The sequence below is a fragment of the Berghia stephanieae genome, chromosome 2, assembly GCF_034508935.2.
Source record: "Berghia stephanieae isolate SIO BIC M18660-M18661 chromosome 2, UCSD_Bste_1.3, whole genome shotgun sequence".
Classification (NCBI taxonomy): domain Eukaryota; kingdom Metazoa; phylum Mollusca; class Gastropoda; order Nudibranchia; family Aeolidiidae; genus Berghia; species Berghia stephanieae.
In genome coordinates this window covers 74,892,412-74,912,411 of record NC_088361.1, presented here as the reverse complement: position 1 = coordinate 74,912,411, position 20,000 = coordinate 74,892,412, and the positions used below count along the sequence as shown (strand labels likewise).

The following is a 20,000-nucleotide window of genomic DNA, read 5'->3' as shown; positions in this document are numbered from 1 at the left end:
GTCCATAAGTAGGGTTGGATGTCAGACCTGCATGTATGTACACCTCGAGAAAAACACAAATTATGGCGAATCGAAATACTCCTTCCATACAATTGGTCATGAAATATCTAAGAATCTTACTTGGAGGGGTGGAATAAATAAACTCTTTTATTTCTTTGTATTTATTAAACTCGTGTTTTTATCGTGCAATTGCATATACTCACAAGTCCGATAATAACTCATTTAATAAATACAAAGAAATTAAAGATAAAGAATTGTATAGTCATTCTTCTCCATATAAAATATACATTTCACTAAAATCTAACATTTCTGACTATAATCTCGACTTTCAGAATCTAATGTATCTAGACATAATATCGGTTTGGGGCCATGAGTCTCATATTATAATTATAGACATAATTAACATTTATCAGCATGACAAAAACTGTAGCTTTCGTTTTTCTAGTTCAAATAGAGCAACCATAGTCGGCATGTTTACCTCTATAGTTTTTAACAAATCAGACTGAAAAATATCAAGTTATTTAAGGAGAGAAAATTAAAATTAAAATATCAAGATTTGAGCTATATTTGCGGTCAGAGGTAGGAGATACGTTTTCGGACCTATAGGATTCTTTTTCGTCTTCTTCCTTGGAGGTCAAAACTTCAAATTGAAAATTTAATTGGAGAAGTTTAACTGGCATTTCAATTCCGAGCAACTGCTGATGTGAGACGTTTGTCGATCGAGTTAATCGTATTTTGCTATATTCACAACTTAGATACGGTTCCAACTTGAAAATGGAAGCGATATTTCGGATAGTCTTATCCACAAGCGTACAGTATGTGATGCGACGTAAACGGACGAGGCATTTGCATTGCGGTTAACCATGGGTGAACAACAGTATGTGAGACGGACGTAAAAGATACTGTTCTTTTGTTGATTACAGGTAGAGTTAGCTGCTTGGATTTAACCAAGAGAGAACAGTATCTCAAAATAATACGCAACATGTTACGTCAATGAAATCGCCGACTAACTAAAAAACGCAATTTATCATTAGCCATTATTTAATGTTAGAAGACTTCCACTATGTAATAGAATTAAAGAGTTATGAATGAAAAAAACTAAATGTGTCGATTGCAGCAAAATTGGTTGGATCTGGGTGAGCCAGATACTTTTGTTGGTTAGGGCAGATATCTTGTGATAGACCATTCCACTGAGCCAGACTGTTTCGTAGTGGTTGGAAGAGAGTTCAAAGTCCCGAAAGGCGTCCGTTTGGAATGGAATGGCGAAAGACATTAAGGAGTTCGTGTCCTGTTATTTTCTATATGGTCAGTTGATCAACCGGAATGGCCGTTGCTCCACTGAAGGCATTGTAAAAGGCAATTAATTTATTTCGAGTTCTTCTTTCGGCAAATGGTATCCATTTGAGTTCTTGGATATGATTCGAGATGCTTGCCTCTCGTTCGCCATTACCACAAACAAATATTGCTGCTCTTCTCTTTCGTTCAGTTCTTCTAATGAATTTGATATTTAAATAAATAAATCCCAATTGGTGCATTCAAACATTCTCTTAAGGTTTCGATTGTATCACTGTCCCACGTTATAATTCATTTTCCTCGACACAAATGTTGTTCAGCTTGGTTTTGTAATTTGGCATCATGAGAATCCTATCATGATCGGATTCTCCTCAGGCAGTCAATTGTCGGCATTTAGTTAGTTTCTTTGTATTTGTCATTTACCTTTATTTTTGTTTGCGTAATTGTCTTTCATAACTCATCAGTCAATGACATTACCCAATGTAAATTTCCAGAACAGGATAAATAAAGTTAATCTTATCTTCGAATTTTTCTAGGGCGCCATGAACACCAATATGCTTCACTATGTTTCAAACAGCAGACCGAATTTTTTTACCCGCGCCACCAATATAGAACTATAACCCTTTAAACTATTGTGAGATTATTTATTATTGACGCGTGTTTTTATGGTTTTTCTCTGCTGTCTCCTCAATCAAAAGTTGTAAACATTTGTGTCAACTTCCAAATCAATTTGTCTTGTCTGAATATAGATTTTGGACTGTGTTGATGCCATATTAAAAACAATGTTCTTCTTTAAGACGTACAAATAATAATCTAAAACCGCCATAATAAAAATAGAGATTTTACACTGTTAAATATTATGTAAACAAGTTACAAACAAGTTACAAAGCAAGAGATACATTCATCGTATTTCCAAAATATCTTGTGCTGACAAGGTAATTCCGGCTAGTGATTATATGAGTTCACGTCATACTTGTTTCGGAACAAAATTAATTCGCTTTAACTGTTATAATCTTACAACTTATGTTGTTTGCATTACATTTCGAATTAATTATTTATTACATAATATCTAGATCATATCGCAATCGGATTCAATAGTCTGATGCCATGTCGCCCAGCAGCGACGAACAGCGTGGTTCTAAAAAAGGAACATCGGTACTTTTTATTCGTCATGCTGGCTAGAACTTTTCTTATATCAGGTGATCAGAATGTATAAAGTCAAAACATAATCATATTTATAATTTTTTTTTTCCTCTGAATATACTTTTATTCTCGTCAGAGAAATATTTCATAAGGGCGTCCGCCATTGTTCCGATAGTTTATAGCCAGTTACTATGCGTTATTACGAGGGAAGTGACATCATAACTGTTGAAGCCTATTACCGAAGACTGATATGAAATCTCTAGCTTTAAATCATTTGAAATACTGTTAATATACTCATTATTGTCAAATTAACAATGAATGCTGTTTATATAACTTTGAAAAATTGTATCTTTACATGAACGTTTCAAAGAGCATTTAAAGGTTTTCAAAACCTATTAGCTCGTACACGATACGATATCCTATCCGTTCCACTCTCATAAAGCTGCGAAAAGAAGTTAACTTGTATCTTGGAAGAGGATTGCTATGGAATTGGAATTTCACACAATCAACCATGAGAAGATGGTTATCGAAATACTGCAGAGATATCACCAGTGTGGAACGGCGTGGTAGGAAAAGGATCCTTGACACCTTTGATATGGATATCATCCAAAGATGTAAGGAGCTGGGTGGACGTAAACATACATAGGACAAAGGAATGGACGTCTGATAATGCGGGTAGAAGAAGGCCAATGGGTTCTGGACAGAGGATCATTGCTATTCTTGCAGATGGTGAGGATAATGGATATCTGGAGGGATGCCATGCCATTTTTTCATCCCTGCATCTTCTGGAAGGTAGATACTGTCATTCTGGGGTCAATGCAGATGTGTTTGAAGACTGGCTAAAAAACCGTTAGCTGTCTTTCCTCGAAGCATCCAGCTGTATTGTATTGGACAAAGCTACAATTCAGTGGCCCATAATTACTTCAAGGTTCAAACTTCCAGCAACTATAAAAACTGACATGATTTACTGGCTTCATTCAGGCAGTATTACATATTCTGACCATTTATCAAAAGGGTAACTATTCTCCCTAGTGAAAAGAAACAAACCAAAAACAGTTTTCAAAGCAGACTGTCTAAACAGAGAATTTTGATACGAGGTTGCGCGACTTCTCCCATATCACTATGAGCACAATACAATCGTGCTCATTTATTTGTGCCCAAGTAAAGGGAATGTTGAGAGGAGGAACACCAAGTGTACTCTCATCGACAAGACAATAAATGATATAGCGAGGGAAGATTGGGAAAAGGCCTTCTCAATCTGGAGGAAAATTACATTTAATTGGATAGAGTGATGGCACGAACTCTTTCAGTAGTCATTCCATTTCTCATTTTTATCGTACTCGACATCAGACTGTGATAATTGATGTGTCCACTATTTCTTTTTTTGTTATTGTTGTTATTATTGTCATTGTTGTTGTTGTTGTTGTTGTTGTTGTGGTAGAACACATGTACATATTTGTGGAAGCACTGTATCATAAATGGATGGATTTATATTTTTGACCCGTCTATATTAAATTGATGTCATCCTCTTTGGCATAAACACAAGCTATTTCTCAAATTTTTGCAATCAAAATAATGTTGAAAGTGCGTAATGTTCATTGTTATTTGTATTCATCAGTAATGTGTATTGATTGTATGTATTGTAGATGTGTGATAATTAAGGATTGCCATTCGTCCCTTCATATTCAGATACTGTATATATATAATATCTTTTAAGTTTCAATTAACCGAACATTCCAATTTAACGAATTCCTTCAAAATGGATAAGCGGCAAATTCATAATTTTGATACTGTAAATAATCTATCAGTTCCGATCCTAACCAGTTATCAATTTTATTATAACTTTTATAGGCGAAATCCTATTGTTTTAAAATTCATGAAAAAATACTTTTTAATTAAGACAAATTGATTCAAAGGTTCATACAAAATTTTGCAAATGTGCATTCAGAGACAGTCGCGAATAGAAGAGTAACATGCGCCACTTATTAAAAATCTGACTATAATACTTGAAATTAATGTATAAGCCAATTAAATGAAACTAGCACATGAATTATACGCTTTTTTAATGAGAATTAATAGCAACACGAATAATAAAAACATAAAATTGTTATACCTGATCATTTAAAAAAAACTATAAATCAAATATCTTTTGTTTGTTCATCCGACATAAGTACCACATATACGAGATGGATCACATTAGACATTACATGCTATAAACCTGGCCTTCTTACAATGGTATCTTTAAGTCTTCTTAGTCTGAGTGAGTCAATTTATGAGAAAATATCCCCGGTCAGAGTATAATGTATATGGGTCTTTTCACAATTCCGATCATTGACAAGCTTAATGTTACTTGAATTTGTATCAAAACAATGCACCTCAGTGCTTACATATTTCCACAAGTGAAGGAATATGTAGGTGTTTATTTAAGGAACTGCAGTTTGTTTCTTTTCACTTACAGATTTATCTGAATTACCCTCTGCTACGCATTCCATATTTATTTCACAAGATTTAAGAGCATTCCTCTTTTTGTCATAGACTCAAACTCACATTTTTTTCAGTAATTGGTGTTGGAGTTTTTGTTGGGGGCGCTGGACAGGTTGCTTTTTGGAGTATAGCAGCAGAACGGCAGGCAAATAGGTGAGATGTGATATTTTGCATGTTAATGAATCAAAAGAAATATATTATCAAATGGATATTTGCGAACAAAACAAAAATACAACTAAAAAAACGCCAGCAAAATTACGACAATCACCAAAAGATTTTGTAAGAAACAAATCTGCTGTGCAATGAAAAACTATTAAACTTGTCCTTCAAATATCGATCGACGATCGACATAATTTGTAAGACGAGTTTTTAATCCAATTCTTTAAAAATATGCTTTCTTTTAATCCGAGGGCGGCAGAAATGTGATATGCAGTTGGGGTATTTCGATTATAGTCATAGAAGATTTATCAATATCTGCTTTATAACAATTTCAGATGAGCTACTATTAGTAACACCACGTGGTCACACGGTACTCAAAATTTGTAAACAAAGAGTGGTTGGCCCTCTACATCTCAAGATAATGTTGAATGTATCAAGTTTGCTATAGAATAAGCCTTGATTTGAGCAAATCATAATATTCGTTTTGAAGATTAAAAATCAAGTTATAGTTATAGTACCTACTGGTTGACAAGACAAATTCTAATGATGTGTTGCCATGTAAACAAATTTAGTTTATTGAGTTTGTTGTTGTGAGCTGAGATAAAAAGATGAATGTAGCATGAGTTTGGACAAAGTTTCAAAGTTTCAAAGCTTATTCAATCTTAGGCTTTCGCCAATAAATCAACAATTGGATGCCAGCATACATGAAAGTGGAAAAAAAGGAAAAAAAAAAGAAAAAGAAAAAAAAGGTAAATGGAACCAAAATATAAACTGATACACCACACAAAAATACAACAATCGGACAATGCTGACGATAATATTTGCTCGTCCGTATTGAAAATATGTATATCAGCTAGCAATGGAAGGCAGTTTTGAAAGCGTGAGTCACTGTTAACGGGGATAAAGGTGTGCTTTTTAGAGAAATATTAAAATAAATTATTTTTCTTTTATTTTCAACACTGCTGAGAGCAGCTTCCATTTAATACACTGTTTCTGAGACATTCTCAATTAACATGATAGTATCGTGAAACAATTGCAAGTCTGGGATATCATTATTTATTATATATAGGTTGTTGTATTTAACTTTTATTTAAATGTCAAAGCACTGAATCAGGTATCAAATGCAATGTTCAAATAATAATTATAAAATTGCTATCACCTCCCATTCCCCCGTTTCCCTCAAAGAATGCGCCGGGCCTTTCTCACCAATATTCTGCGTCAAGACATTGGATGGTTTGATACCCACGATGCTGGAGAACTTAACTCAAGGCTCGCTGGGTAAGCAAAGTATCTTTAAAGATAAAAAAGAAAGCTTTAACATAACACTGAAAAAATCGTCCAGAACCACCAGAATTTATCCTGGATCCCATAGCGTGAAGCGGACAATAGCAATTGTTTGTTACCCTGACCCAGCTACCCAATAACTGCAGTTACTGCTGGGTGGACAATGGGGGGGGGGGGGGCGGGGGGGGGGGGGGGGGCAGAACAAAATCTTGACTTCACCCAGGTATCGAGAAACTAAATATCCACTGAATGTGCTCAAAATGCTTTACAATAGGCTGACAGTCACACTTACCACATATTGGAGTACCAGACGCAAATAAGGCGCGAATACATTGTTTGACAGAGAGAACAATGTTACCAACCAGGGTCTCATTGTATACCTGTGATGTCAGAAAATGTGAGCTATGAGCCTTTTTAATGACTCAATCTGGCGCCCCCGGTAGCGACCTAAGGTAGCAATGACTATGAAAAATGTTTTTTTCTCTTTTTGAGGAAAATTTTTGTCTAAAATCCAACCCCTATCTCCACTGAGTAAAAATGTTTTTGTATTTTGAAAATCCATTCATAAATAAACAAGTTATGCAGTTTCAAAGGTGTCATTTATGTGGATGACCCGCAAAGAGGAAAAAAACGCGAAAATATGGGACGCTTTTTCGGCATTTTTTTTCGACCTTTGGTTGTATCTTGCGTAATAAATGGATTAAAAGATTGAAACTTGAAGAGCAAATTAGGATGGTGTTTTGTAAAATACGGGAAAAGTCCTCGTCATATTCATATGAAATTTTACAACCAAAAAGAAGAAATGTTCATGTATTTCCTTGTCAGCGACAAAACCTCCAAGCCCGGTAGTTTTAGAAATATTTTACTCCAAAGAGTAAAAATCTATTTTTAACGTTCTTCTGGTAATCGCACGATTTTTGTCGCTTGACATAATCTAAAATGACCTTTTTTCTAACTGTGTGCCAACTTTCAGTCATATTCATTGATAAACAGCGTCGTAATTAATTTTTTTAAATAGCATATACGAAACGGCTTCGTCCCATATTTTGACGCGAATTCGGGCACTTCGTGAGCGAAAAAGAGGCCCAAAGATTTGTGCGGGATAGTCATTGCTACCTAAGGTTTCCAAACCAGTGTCACAGCACAAGACTTCAGAGACCTTTCAATGCATAAATTGTAATGTATCAAATCCAATTAGTAATCTATTATTCGTATCTTTTAGCAATTTTGTAATTTTTCAAGCCTCGATTCTTAAAATGCCATTCATTCTATAAAAGACAAAAACACTAAATACAAACATTTTACTTGTTTATGCAAAAATGAATTTTAGAATACCTAATATGATGATTTTTTTTCGTAGTTAATTCCAAATTATACCACGTAATCATTGTTATAATGTTGAGAATATTATTCTTCTCCTTGGTTATGAATATGTTGGCAAATCCCCCAAGGCTAGCAGTTAATACAAAAAACCATTTCCCCAGTAAAAAAAACCAATTCATTCTGTTTTTCAGAGACATATTAAAGATTCAGAACGGTATCGGAGACAAAGTGGGAGTAGTGGTCCAATATATGACGTGCTTTATAGCGGGCTACATCATTGGTTTCTGGAAGACCTGGAAACTCACGCTAGTCGTCATCTCTTTGAGTCCTCTCATGATTTTCTCTGGAGGAATTATGAGTTACGTAAGTGAGAAAGATGTTTATAACTCACTGCTAGATTTAGAAAATATGACCTATCGTTTAAATGTGATACTAAGCTGCTTGAAGCTGTGGACTGTAAAAATATTAAACGAAAATGAATAAGAAAAGCTTCAAAAAGAAAAAAATCCGAATAATTCTCTGCTATTGATCTGTTTTTAAGTGATGTACGGTATTTATGTTTTCATTTATTGATTTTTTTTTTTTTTGGGGGGGGGGGGGGGGGGGGGATTTGGCTGAAGGAGGGTTTTGAGCCCGACATTTTCCGTGTTTAGTATTTTGGTTTAATTTTTCTTTTATATATTTCCAAAGAGGAATAGTTGGCTTAAAGAATGATTTTATTATCAAAATTACCTAAAGCGTGAGGGCTTTGTCCTCCATCTAATATTATTAAAAATAAGTCATTTCTTTCTGTCAAGCCTAGAGCCTTTATTACTACTTCAATTTCGCATACAATTATGTATCATTAAATTAAATATTATGATACAACGTACTGAGGACGGATATAATTATTGGTATTGCTTTTTCAATTACCTTCGTATAAACGGTATAGGAGCTTCGACATTATGAACAACCGATTTGTTTAGTTTGGAATTTTGTATTTCAATTGAGAAGTATCATATATGGCTACGAACAATATGTGACATATAATATTTGTTATTTTTTAAAAAATTAGATTTTTAAACGGTTTTTTTTTCTAAAAATGTTTTATTGCTTATCTTAATCTTTTATTCGACTTTAACCGCAGAATATAGATGCGTTCGTCGCTTTCCTAATTAACAACTGGCAATTGTTAGAGAATTTGATGTTTTTAATATCAAATTCCAAAATCGGTGCTTTAAAAGCGTTGGAGGAAAAATAATGATTAGGTTACATATTGAAACATAAGATGGAATAACTATTTTAGTTACCGGAAATATCGGCGTAAGAATTTCGGGACTGAAAAGAGCGAGGATGGATGGTCATTATTGACGATCAGCATAAATTTAGAAAAGAAAATAAGATACCATCAAAATGAACCCAAAAGGTTATTTAAACAAGGTATGTATCCAGTCCGCCGGATGAGTTGTTTTACACTTCCAATGAAATAGGTACCATTTATTTGACATCACCATTTTTTCCCTAATGGTATATTTAGAAGGAATGAAGTTGACGTTACTCGGCTCTTTGTTGTTGTTTTGACCGCTTTCCGGGTGATTGATTTTCATTAAAATATATTAATCCGACTATTGATGCGCTAGACTCAGCCAAAATGTTCACAGCATTCGCCAGCTGAAAATAACGTACCAACTCACAAAACAATGTATAAACGTGAACTTGTATAGATAGTATGCGCTTGCCTAAGAAGCTCACACCATTGGCATCCGGAAGTATAACGGACCAGCACACAAAACTCTGTGTAACCGTGAACGTTTATTGTCTCTTTAATACAGTTAAGTGAGAATTACGCATAAACGTGGATGACAAAAAAAAAAAAAAAAAAAAAAAAACAATTACAAAGACCGGTGAGACGTCAACTTCATTCTATCGATAGTCCGATTGATACAGTTCAGCGAGAACTGCTAATAATAATAATAATAATAATAATAATAATAATAATAATAATAATAATAATAATAATAATAACAATAATAATAATAATAATAATAATAATAATAATAATAATAATAATAATAATAATAATAATATTATTATTATTATTATTATTATTATTATTATTATTATTATTATTATTATTATTATTATTATTATTATTATTATTATTATGATTCATTGTGGTGATAATAATAATAATAATAATAATAATATAATAATAATAATAATAATAATAATAATAATATAATAATGATAATAATCATAATAATAATAATAATAATAATAATAATAATAATAATAATGATAATAATAATAATAATAATAATAATAATAATAATAATAATAATAATAATAATAATAATAATAATAATAACAATAATAATAATAATAATAATAATAATAATAATAATAAATAATAATAATAATAATAATAATAATAATAACTTAATTATCCATGAAGGCAATTTTTCATTTGGTTACAGCATATACATAATATACGCAGACATAAATATGAAACAAAAGTGCAAAACTACACATACACACACACACACACACACACACAAATGTGTGTCCGTGTTTGTGTGATATATATATATATATATATATATATATATATATATATATATATATATATAAAGGAGAGTAAATAAGAAGGGGGCGGAGGGGAGGCGGAGCAAGATGTGGTAGGGATAGTTTGAAAAAGGGCTTTGTTCGTAAGAAGTCAAGTTGAACGACAGCTTGTCAGTGTTAATCAATTCGGAACAAATTGATCAATGATATAACAATTAAAGAAATGGCACTGGTCAAATCATAACTTTGTTGCATTGTCCCCATTTGAGTCAGATGATAGCTTGGACAAGAGTGAGGTGGGGCTATTTTGTAATGACTAACATGAAAACATGTAATTTAATCTTCTTCTTTGAGCTGCATCCTCAAGTTATTTAGAGCATGTCACAAGTTTTCACCACACCTCGTGATCAGTCGTTACTTACTTACTTAATCCTCTTCGGGCCTTGAGGCACATAGGGCATCCACCAGACATCTCCATTTTTTTGCGATCGGCTGCTTTTGCGGTGGCTGTATTCCAGGACAGGCCTGCTTCCTTTAATTCTTTCTCCATGGTCCTTCGCCAGGTTTCTTTGGGTCTTCCCCGCTTTCTCTTCCCATCTGCTGTCCAGTACAAGGCTGTCTTGGGAAGTGACCCTTTTTCCATTCTGGCCACATGACCCAGCCAACGCCATCTTCTTTTTATTTGGCTATCAATGCTAGTGCAGTCAGCTGTCTTTAATAGATCCACTGTTCTTGTTTTTGTAGGCCAAAATAAATTAAAAATTCTTTTTAAACACTTGTTCTGAAAGGCTTCTAGTTTCTGTATTAAGGAGGATGTCATTTTCCAGCTTTCACTTCCATAAAGCAGTACACTTAAAACATTGCTCTTGTATATTTTCAGCTTGTCTTTCTCATTATTTGTTTTGATTTCCAAAAGTTTTTCAGCATGCCGAAAGCCTGGTTTGCTTTTTGAATTCTGTGCTTGATATCGTGTTCTGCATTTCCGTCGTCTGTTATTTTGGATCCGAGGTAGGAGAACTCTGTTACCTCTTCAATTATATGTTCATCTATCCTAATTTCACTGTCTTGTTTTGGATTCACCCTAATGTACACAGTCTTATCGAAATTTATTTTCAGTCCAATTTTCGAGGCGTTCTTGTGTAGTACGTTTAGTTTGTATGAGGCGTCTCTGTGTGTACTGGAAACTAACGCGATATCATCTGCGTAGTCTATATCTTTCAGAAAGGATGTCAGTGTCCAGCGAATGCATCTCTTCTTACCATCAGTTGTATTTTTCATGAGCCAGTCTAGAGCCAGGATAAACAGAAGTGGGGAAAGTATGCAGCCTTGTTTTACACCAGTTGTTACATTAAAGCTGTCTGTTAAATTGTTACCATAGATCACTTGGCATTGGTAGTTGCTGTACATTGCTTTGATTAAGTTGACTATCTTCATCGGTATACCATAATGGCGGAGTATTTTCCACAGGGACTCTCTGTGTAAGCTGTCAAAGGCTTTTTCAAAATCGACAAAAATGGTGTAGATGGGGGCTGTTCCATTCAATGCTTTGCTCCAGGATTTGTCTCAGGGTAAATATGTGGTCACTACATGACTTCCCTTTTCTGAACCCTGCCTGCTCTTTTATAAGAATGTTTTCAATGTGAGGTGAGATTCTTTTCAGAAGGATTCTATTAAAAATTTTGCTCGTTACGGACAGGAGTGTGATTCCACGCCAGTTAGCACAATTTCCCAGGTCTCCATTCTTGGCTATTTTATGGATGATGCCTTTCTGCCAATCCTCTGGTATTTCTTCCTTTTCCCAAATGTTGGTGAACAATTTACTGAGAATTTTGGACATTTCTTGCGAGTTCACTTTAAGCATTTCCGCACTGATTTTGTCAATACCAGGGGCCTTGCCATTTTTTTTGTTGTTGTATTGCCTCATGCACCTCATGCTCAGTGATTGGACCAAGATTAACCTCTACGTCCATTTCTGCTTCTGGGATATCTGTGTAAGAAGATGGGTCTGGTCTGTTCAGAAGGTTTGCGAAATATTCTCTCCATCTTTCAATTTTCTCCTTTTCGTCTGTGATGACACTACCATCTTGGGATTTTAATGGTTTCTCTTGACCATAACTTCTGTTTCCTGAGAGCTTCTTTGTGATTTTGTATAGCGTTTGTGTGTCTTGTCTTACAGCTGCATTTTCTGCTTCAGTTGCTAAATTTTCTGGAAAATCTCTTTTGTCTTTCCTTGTGGATTTTTTCACTTCTTTATCCTTCAATGAGTATTCACTGGATAGCCTTTCTTTCAGTCGGGGGGATTTAGCGTTCAGGAGATTTAGTTTGATTGATTTTCTTTGGTTAATGAGCTCCCATGACCTTGCTGATATCCAATTCTCTGTATTGGATTTATTGTGTCCTAAGTGTTCAGTGGCACTTTCCTGCATGACGTGGTTGAAATCTTGGATTGTCATGTTTGTAATATCTTGTATTGCACTGAATTTGTTTCTTACTGAGATATTGAAATTGTTTTGGATATCTGGGATTTTCAATTTATCTGTGTTGAAACGTTTCTCTTTCTGTTTTGCTATTTTTGTTTTCATCAATTTAATAGAGATTTTGGCTGTGACAAGATGGTGGTCAATTCCAATGTCTGCCAATCGTCTGACTCTGACATCGTTAGCTATATAATTACTTGGTCTCTCCTCTCCTATTCTTAGTGTTCACCCACATTGCTGACTGTCTTAAAAGACGAGCATCTTTCTCTCTCTCTCTCTCTCTCTCTCTCTCTCTATCTATCTATCTATCTATCTATCTATCTATCTATCTCTTTCTCTCTCTATCTCTTTCTCTCTCGCTCACACACAAACACACAGAGACACAAACATACACACTCACACACATTACCTCTTTCTCTTTAAAAACTCTCTCAACCGATCTCTCTCGTTCTCTGTCTTTGACTCTCTCTCTCTCTTTCTCTCATTCTTTATTTCTTTCTTTCTTCTCTCTCTCTCACTCTCTCTCTCTCACACACACACACACACACACACTCTCTCTCTTTCTCTTTTTAAGATATCTCTTTCTCTCTCTCAACCTATCTCTCTCGCTCTATTTGTCACTGACTCTCTCTCTCTCTCTCTCTCTCTCTCTCGCTTTCTCTCTCTCTATCTGTCTATCTATCTCTCTATCTGTCTATCTATCTATCTATCTATCTATCTATCTATCTATCTATTGAATTGTGATATGATACAAATACGGTTCGAATAGTGTCGACATCTATGATACATGCAACAACTCAAAACCATGTAACACATAGTCCTGACGATGACCGTACGGCCTGAAACATTGATGTAGTCTGACCCCAATGTCGTGGCTAATATTTTAAGTCAAAATGACTATCTATATATCTATCTGTCTATATATATATATATATATATATATATATATATCAACATGTCTGTCTCTGTCTGTTTATCCTTACATTTATCCTTTTCATTGTATGATAGTTATTTAATTATAGGCTGTTCATTAAATTTGGAATATATTGTTTATTTTTCAGACATTTTTAAAGGATGTTTTTTCCCTACGGCAATTTCTGTAAGATGAGGAAACTTGTTCTCAATAAAGTAATTTAAAGAACCAAAGACTTAGCCAGTGCTGTAATTTTATTTATAAAGAAAGATAGCGACCTCGCAACAATCGTTAGGGAATTAAGCGCTCGTGACCAGCTCTGACTAATCATAATTGTTCATTTGTAAGGTTGTATGAGAAAATCTTAGTCTTATTTCACAGTTTTTAAATTTCATTGTTGGTTGAACCGTGAAACTCTAGAATCAGTCATGCTTTCCCTAAGATAGGTAAATACATGCCATTTGCTGTTATATCTTACATGCTTGGTGGAGGAAAGGTCCCCGTTTTATTCAGTCTTAGACTGGGTGGCTATCTGAGGGAAAGCCAACTCTTGTTTTGAATGTGTCACTGAGGGTTGCATTTTTAAACTTGAAATAAACATATAACTTGTTGGCGATATTTATTTTGAATTATCATGTTTTGTTTTTTTTTGGTAGAAAAATGATTGTAGCTTGTGAAAATACTAAAAGCTAAAATCTTATAATTTTGACCATTTTTCAATTAAAAGTCGATTTTCTCCGTTTTCCAAATCTCAACCTAATACCGCTTCGAGGCATGCGGTCACATTTATGCATACATTACATGCCACGATCATAATAATGATAAGCAATCATGCGGATTAGGCGGAATCTAAGTATGCGATTTTTATTTTTGTATTATTATTATTTTCAGGAATAGGAAAAGTAGGAATCAAAAAAATGTCTTCGTGATATAGAGGGAGCATGACAATTATAATAAAGTAATATGGTGATCCACTTTCCATCTAATTCAATTTAGATACACTCGCAACACAAGAGATATATATTAGTCGATTTTGACAGAAGAATATGTAGTAGGGTCTCCAAGGCCATTGGCGTTTAGGATCCATGTAAAAGTTTAACCTTCTTTATAGGCCAAATAAGCAGACAAAAAATAACATTTTTGTCCGATTGGAACTTGGATCTGACCTTACGGGGTTGTCACATAGAGGTCAAACAAGGTGAAATAATGGTTAAATTCAGAACTCCTATAATATCAAGAATTTCTAACTTGGAAATAAGCAAAACAAAAAATTAATAGGATCCAAATATACACCTATGAAAAAATAATCAAATTCATACATCATTTCAAGGAGTTATTGCCCTTTTATACGTCTTTTTTTTCTAAAAAGAGCACGGTTTTCTGGAATATCACTTAAACTGTTAAGAAAATTATAACTTGTAAAGAGAACAAATAACAGCGCATATAGAGAATAACATTATTTCCAAATTGAAAAAAAATCGGATCATGGTAATGGAGTTATCGCCCATTGAATTCTGTTACTAAAGATATAACTCAAAAGGTAATAGAAAATCTGTAGCACTCTAAGAACAAAAAGCTTTGGTTATGTGTCTTTAGGCTGTTTATTTAAAAAATTAGCTCTATATCAAAATGTATACGAGTTATTGCCCATTTTCACATTGGTAAAAAAAAACCCACAAAAAAAAAACAAGTGTGTATTTGTGAAACATTCAGAAAAGTGTTGATAAACACTTTTTAAAGAAAAAATATGAGCAACTGAATAAAGCTTGTAACTAATTATAATACCGGCCAAATAATAAAATATATGGATAATATGTTATGAATCGGAATACAAAAATCTTACTTATTTTCAAAAGAGTCATTGTACTTTTTCAGATTTTTACTGCACCAAGTCTCTTCTTGTGACATGCCTCGAAAACTGTTGAGAAAACAAAATATTAGTTGACAACAAATGGAAGCTACTAAAGAGATTAACATGATTTGTAAATTACGGCTTATCAGTCCTTCTATTTTTTCCGTTCCTACACGTGCCTTTTAATTTGTCAGGGAGTTCATGGCCCAGACTAACGGTCTGTGGGAGATGTTCACCTTTTTGATTTTCTGGAGAAGTCCTTTGAATTATATTTATTTATCAAATGCCTTAATTATTTCAAGGATATCGATCTTACTAACTTTGAAGAAGATCAAATTTACACACGAGTGTGAAACAAGTCGAGTTTTTGCCTGTTTAGTAACTATCACAATTGGCGATAATTCAATCAAATCTTGCGTATTTTGCTTTTAACTTTATTTGTTTGTTACTGACATCCAAAACAGTAAACGATATTATTTGAGTAGTAGGAGATAAAGTGTGATTTGCAAGTTATTTTATTAAGAGTAATATTTTTATTCATTTAAAAATCAAATCAAGGGCATTAACTGGATACGCTTTTTATTGCTTTCATCGAGTCACCCAACTAATAGTCCAACATAACCATTCTCTTTCCTAAATGAATATTGTCCCAAAACAGACATCTATTGCAATGACCAAGAAAGAACAAGAGGCGTACGCTAAAGCTGGGGCAGTGGCGGAGGAAGTGATCGGAGGAATTAGAACTGTTGTTGCTTTTGGTGGAGAGGAAAAGGAAATGGGCAGGTGAATTTTAAATATTTAGCAATTTTAGTTTTGAGATAAGTAAAATTTCTGCCAATAAAGTTCATTTTGAAAGGTTCGGCCAGAAAATCGTCCTTCAAATATTGATCGATTAAATTATTTTTTAAGCTATCAAACCGGGGGCAAGAAGAGGGTAATTTTTTAATCAATCGATAATTGAAGGAAGAATTCTCTTCCGAAAAGTTTTGAAATTAAAATAAAATATTTGACTCTGCGACATTTTATGTATCTAATCATAAATTGGAATTGATTTCAAACGCATTATTATGGCTCAAATTTATTACCAATTGACTCCATATTGTAAAAGAAAGTGGGAGCAAACCTGATTCTTTTACATTAAATTTAAAGCGTAACTCACAGATTATGAGTTACGATTTCAATACACCGATTTGTATTTCTTACGCCTCAAAAATTTATTTCCTTATTTGGATTATTTTGAATTTGATTTCTTTTCATCTTGGTTATTCCGACAACGTGAGTCACATAATTTGGACTTTAAAGACATTGGTTAATAAATAAGTGGATACAGCGACTATGCGGTCAGTCAGATTCGAAGATCACCATTTTGATTCCAGATGGAATACTGGGATTTCATTTTGTTGTTGTTGTTCTTCTTCTTCTTGTCGTTGTCGTTGTGTGAATTTCAAAAGACTTTGCCTCAGAGTGTCATATTGTAAACAAATATGTCGTTTTGTTTTCAAAAGATAAATTACATATTGAAAAGGCCGTTTTACTTACAATTTAAGTTTTACAAAATTATATTCATTTTAATATACAGGTACAAGGTTAACCTTGGTAACGCCCAGAAATTTGGACGTGAGAAAGGCTTTGCACACGGCTTCTCTATTGGTCTGTTGAATTTTGTTAACTTTGGCAGCTACGCACTTGGTCTATGGTATGCGGGCAAACTTATCAGGGAAGATGACAAGGAAGTCAAAGAGGTCCTAACTGTGAGTGTTGTGTTAGAGATCAATAGGAGGTGACATTCAGTAAAGTCAAAGTCTCTGTGTCACTTATTTCATGGGTTGCAAAGGGAAATTTGTTTTTGCCTTATAGACATAGTGAGTTAAAAGGTCAGTATTTTCCACGAAGACTCCAAAGCAGCCAATGAAAATCTAACACATTTTCTGTGGGTTCTGAAAGTCACTTTCTCAAATATTATTATATCGCAGCAATTGTTTGTAAAATGCTTAATGCTCCTATATTAAATCAAATTCTATAACAGAAGCCCTACAGAAATGAACAACAACAAACTTATAACGATTTATATTATTTACTTTTTTATGTAAAGCCTCCTTTTTAAATATAAGTGCATGTAAGCAATATTGAATCGTGTACATATCATGTAACATATTTGAACAATAAAATACTTCCGTTTTTGCAATCAATAATGCCCTTAGTATAGTTTCTAATTAGAAAAAAAACTTCTGAAACCAGAGGTTGTCATTTGCGGCACTCAAAAAATTAAAAGTTACAATTGCGTACAACTGATTTTTGTTCAAATTTATTATATTACAATTGCTGCACTTGTGAAAATAATCGATATTGTGAACTTGCAGCCAATATATCGCTTACCAATCTATATCAGTGACATAGTACACGTGGTATACTTACAACAAGATACCCCCCTCTGATTTATAGGCTTGGGGATGTCGAATACGTTCACATAATAAATAAATACTCGTTAGGCCGCATTATATTTTTAAAGAAATTCAATGTTTATAAGGAGGTGATTGGCAGACCATTGTAACTGATCAGATCAATGTGTTTTCCTTATCTTGTCGATTCTTTTTTCGTTGTATGCTGACATCCATCATCCACGACAATTTCTTGATTTCTTGCCGTATTGCCGGGCTCGCATATCTGTATCGTTGATCTTGATCGTATTCATCAGCATGATTTCCTGGAATCTTTCTGTTAATTCAACAATGGACGGGTGAGCATGATAAAACATGCTATTCAATTGTTTATGAAATGCCTCGCAGTTATTTGTATACTGCTAAAATCATAATGTAAAGCCCAAAAGCGTTGGTGGGAATAATGAGGAGCAGGTCATTTACGTTCACAAGAAGCTGCTTGTTTGGCGAAGACGTCATTGGCCAGCAGAGTCCTTTCGGTTTTGTCTGTTGTCCTTCATAAATTCTGTCATTGTAGAAACTCTTCGGTCGCCCAAGCTAAAAAAGGTTTTGATTTGTCCGTCTGTGTTTTGTAACAATTTGAGTTTTAACGAATTCCTTTAAAATGGATATGCGGAAAATTCATAATTTTTATAATGTAGATAAATCTTCTATGAGTTCCGATCTTCACCTGTGTATAGTGTAATAAGCGAAATCCTTTCCTATTGTTTTAAAATTCTTTAAAAAATATTAAAACAAATTGATTCAGAGGTTCATACAAATGTGTGCAGCTATGCATTGAGAGAGAGAGAGAGAGAGAGAGAGAAAGAGAGAGAGAGAGAGAGAGAGAGAGAGAGAGAGAGTTAATCTACAGGTGGAAAAAGACCAGTTTTAATGATCGAGACCAGACCCTTAACTTTGTAATATATAATTAAACATTCTTCTTTCTTTATTTAACGAAGTGAGTTTTTAGAAATTTGTCTGAAATCCCGAAAAAGTACAAGAATTTACCCAAAGTTGACAGCAAAAAGGCGATTTGGACATCCGCGTCCAAACTAGTAATTTCGGTCATCTCTACAGTTGACCACACGCATACACACACACACACACAACACACACGGACACGTGCAGAATACACACAACGAAAAACTCGTAACATGCATCAACTTATCAGACGTGGGCATAGGTGTATAAATAGAAGATAGGCCAACCCAAGGCCCTACTATAGTACTCTCAAGAGTAGGCCATGGGCCCATCGGCCCATCCCATTCTACCGCTTAACAAATCCCGTCACTTCAATGCTCGTGTCCGCCATCGACGATATAACCCTCACTTCCGGGAATTCCCATTGTTAGTCATTGCTGCTTACGTATTTCTTTTGTTTTGCTTTCGTTTATCCCATGATCCTCATGGAAGACTTTTTCTAAAACCAAATGCCTATGGTAAGGCTGTTTTTGAATGGATTCGATCATTTTTGTCGAGTCGTAGTCAGAGGGTTTTGGTAAGAAATGAGGCTTCATAATTTAGAACCGTCATAAGTGAGGTCTCTCAGGGAAGTGTACTTGATCAATTATTATGAATAATTTACATAAATGATCTCCCTGATATTAGAAATAAAAATTGTAATAGGCTTGCAGACGATATCAAAATCTATTCTTCTACACAAAATTAGCAACTCTTACAGAATGATCTATATGCTTTATTATGATTTAAGGTCTACGGCTTGGCAATTAAGTTTTAATGCTAAAAATGTAAAGTATTATATCTTGGTAGAAAACTTTTTTCTTTTGATTATTACTTGAACTGATTTACTATCTGTCACTGATAGAGAGAAGGATATTGGTGTGATTTTTGATCGAGAATTAAACTTCGATGTTCATATCCATGATTATATTCATTATAATCTTCTTGTTCTTCTTCTTCTTCTTCTTCTTCTTCTTCTTCTTCTTCTTCTTCTTCTTCTTCTTCTTCTTCTTCTTCTTCTTCTTCTTCTTCTTTTTCTTCTTCTTCTTCTTCTTCTTCTTCTTCTTCTTCTTCTTCTTCTTCTTCTTCTTCTTCTTCTTCTTCTTCTTCTTCTTCTTCTTCTTCTTCTTCTTCTTCTTCTTCTTCTT

At 34.0% G+C, this 20,000-nt stretch overlaps 1 protein-coding gene across 1 annotated transcript in view; it reads left to right on the top strand.

Annotated features, from left to right (window-relative positions):
• The window catches only part of LOC144965530 (ATP-dependent translocase ABCB1-like), an 85,629-nt gene that overhangs the window by 12,634 nt on the left and 52,995 nt on the right, over positions 1-20,000 (top strand). Inside the window, exons 5-9 of the mRNA XM_078900943.1 lie at positions 4,995-5,073; positions 6,265-6,357; positions 7,878-8,049; positions 16,131-16,255; positions 17,052-17,223. Of these exons, the coding sequence (XP_078757069.1) occupies positions 4,995-5,073; positions 6,265-6,357; positions 7,878-8,049; positions 16,131-16,255; positions 17,052-17,223 (641 nt within the window). The remainder of the gene's footprint in view (positions 1-4,994; positions 5,074-6,264; positions 6,358-7,877; positions 8,050-16,130; positions 16,256-17,051; positions 17,224-20,000) is intronic.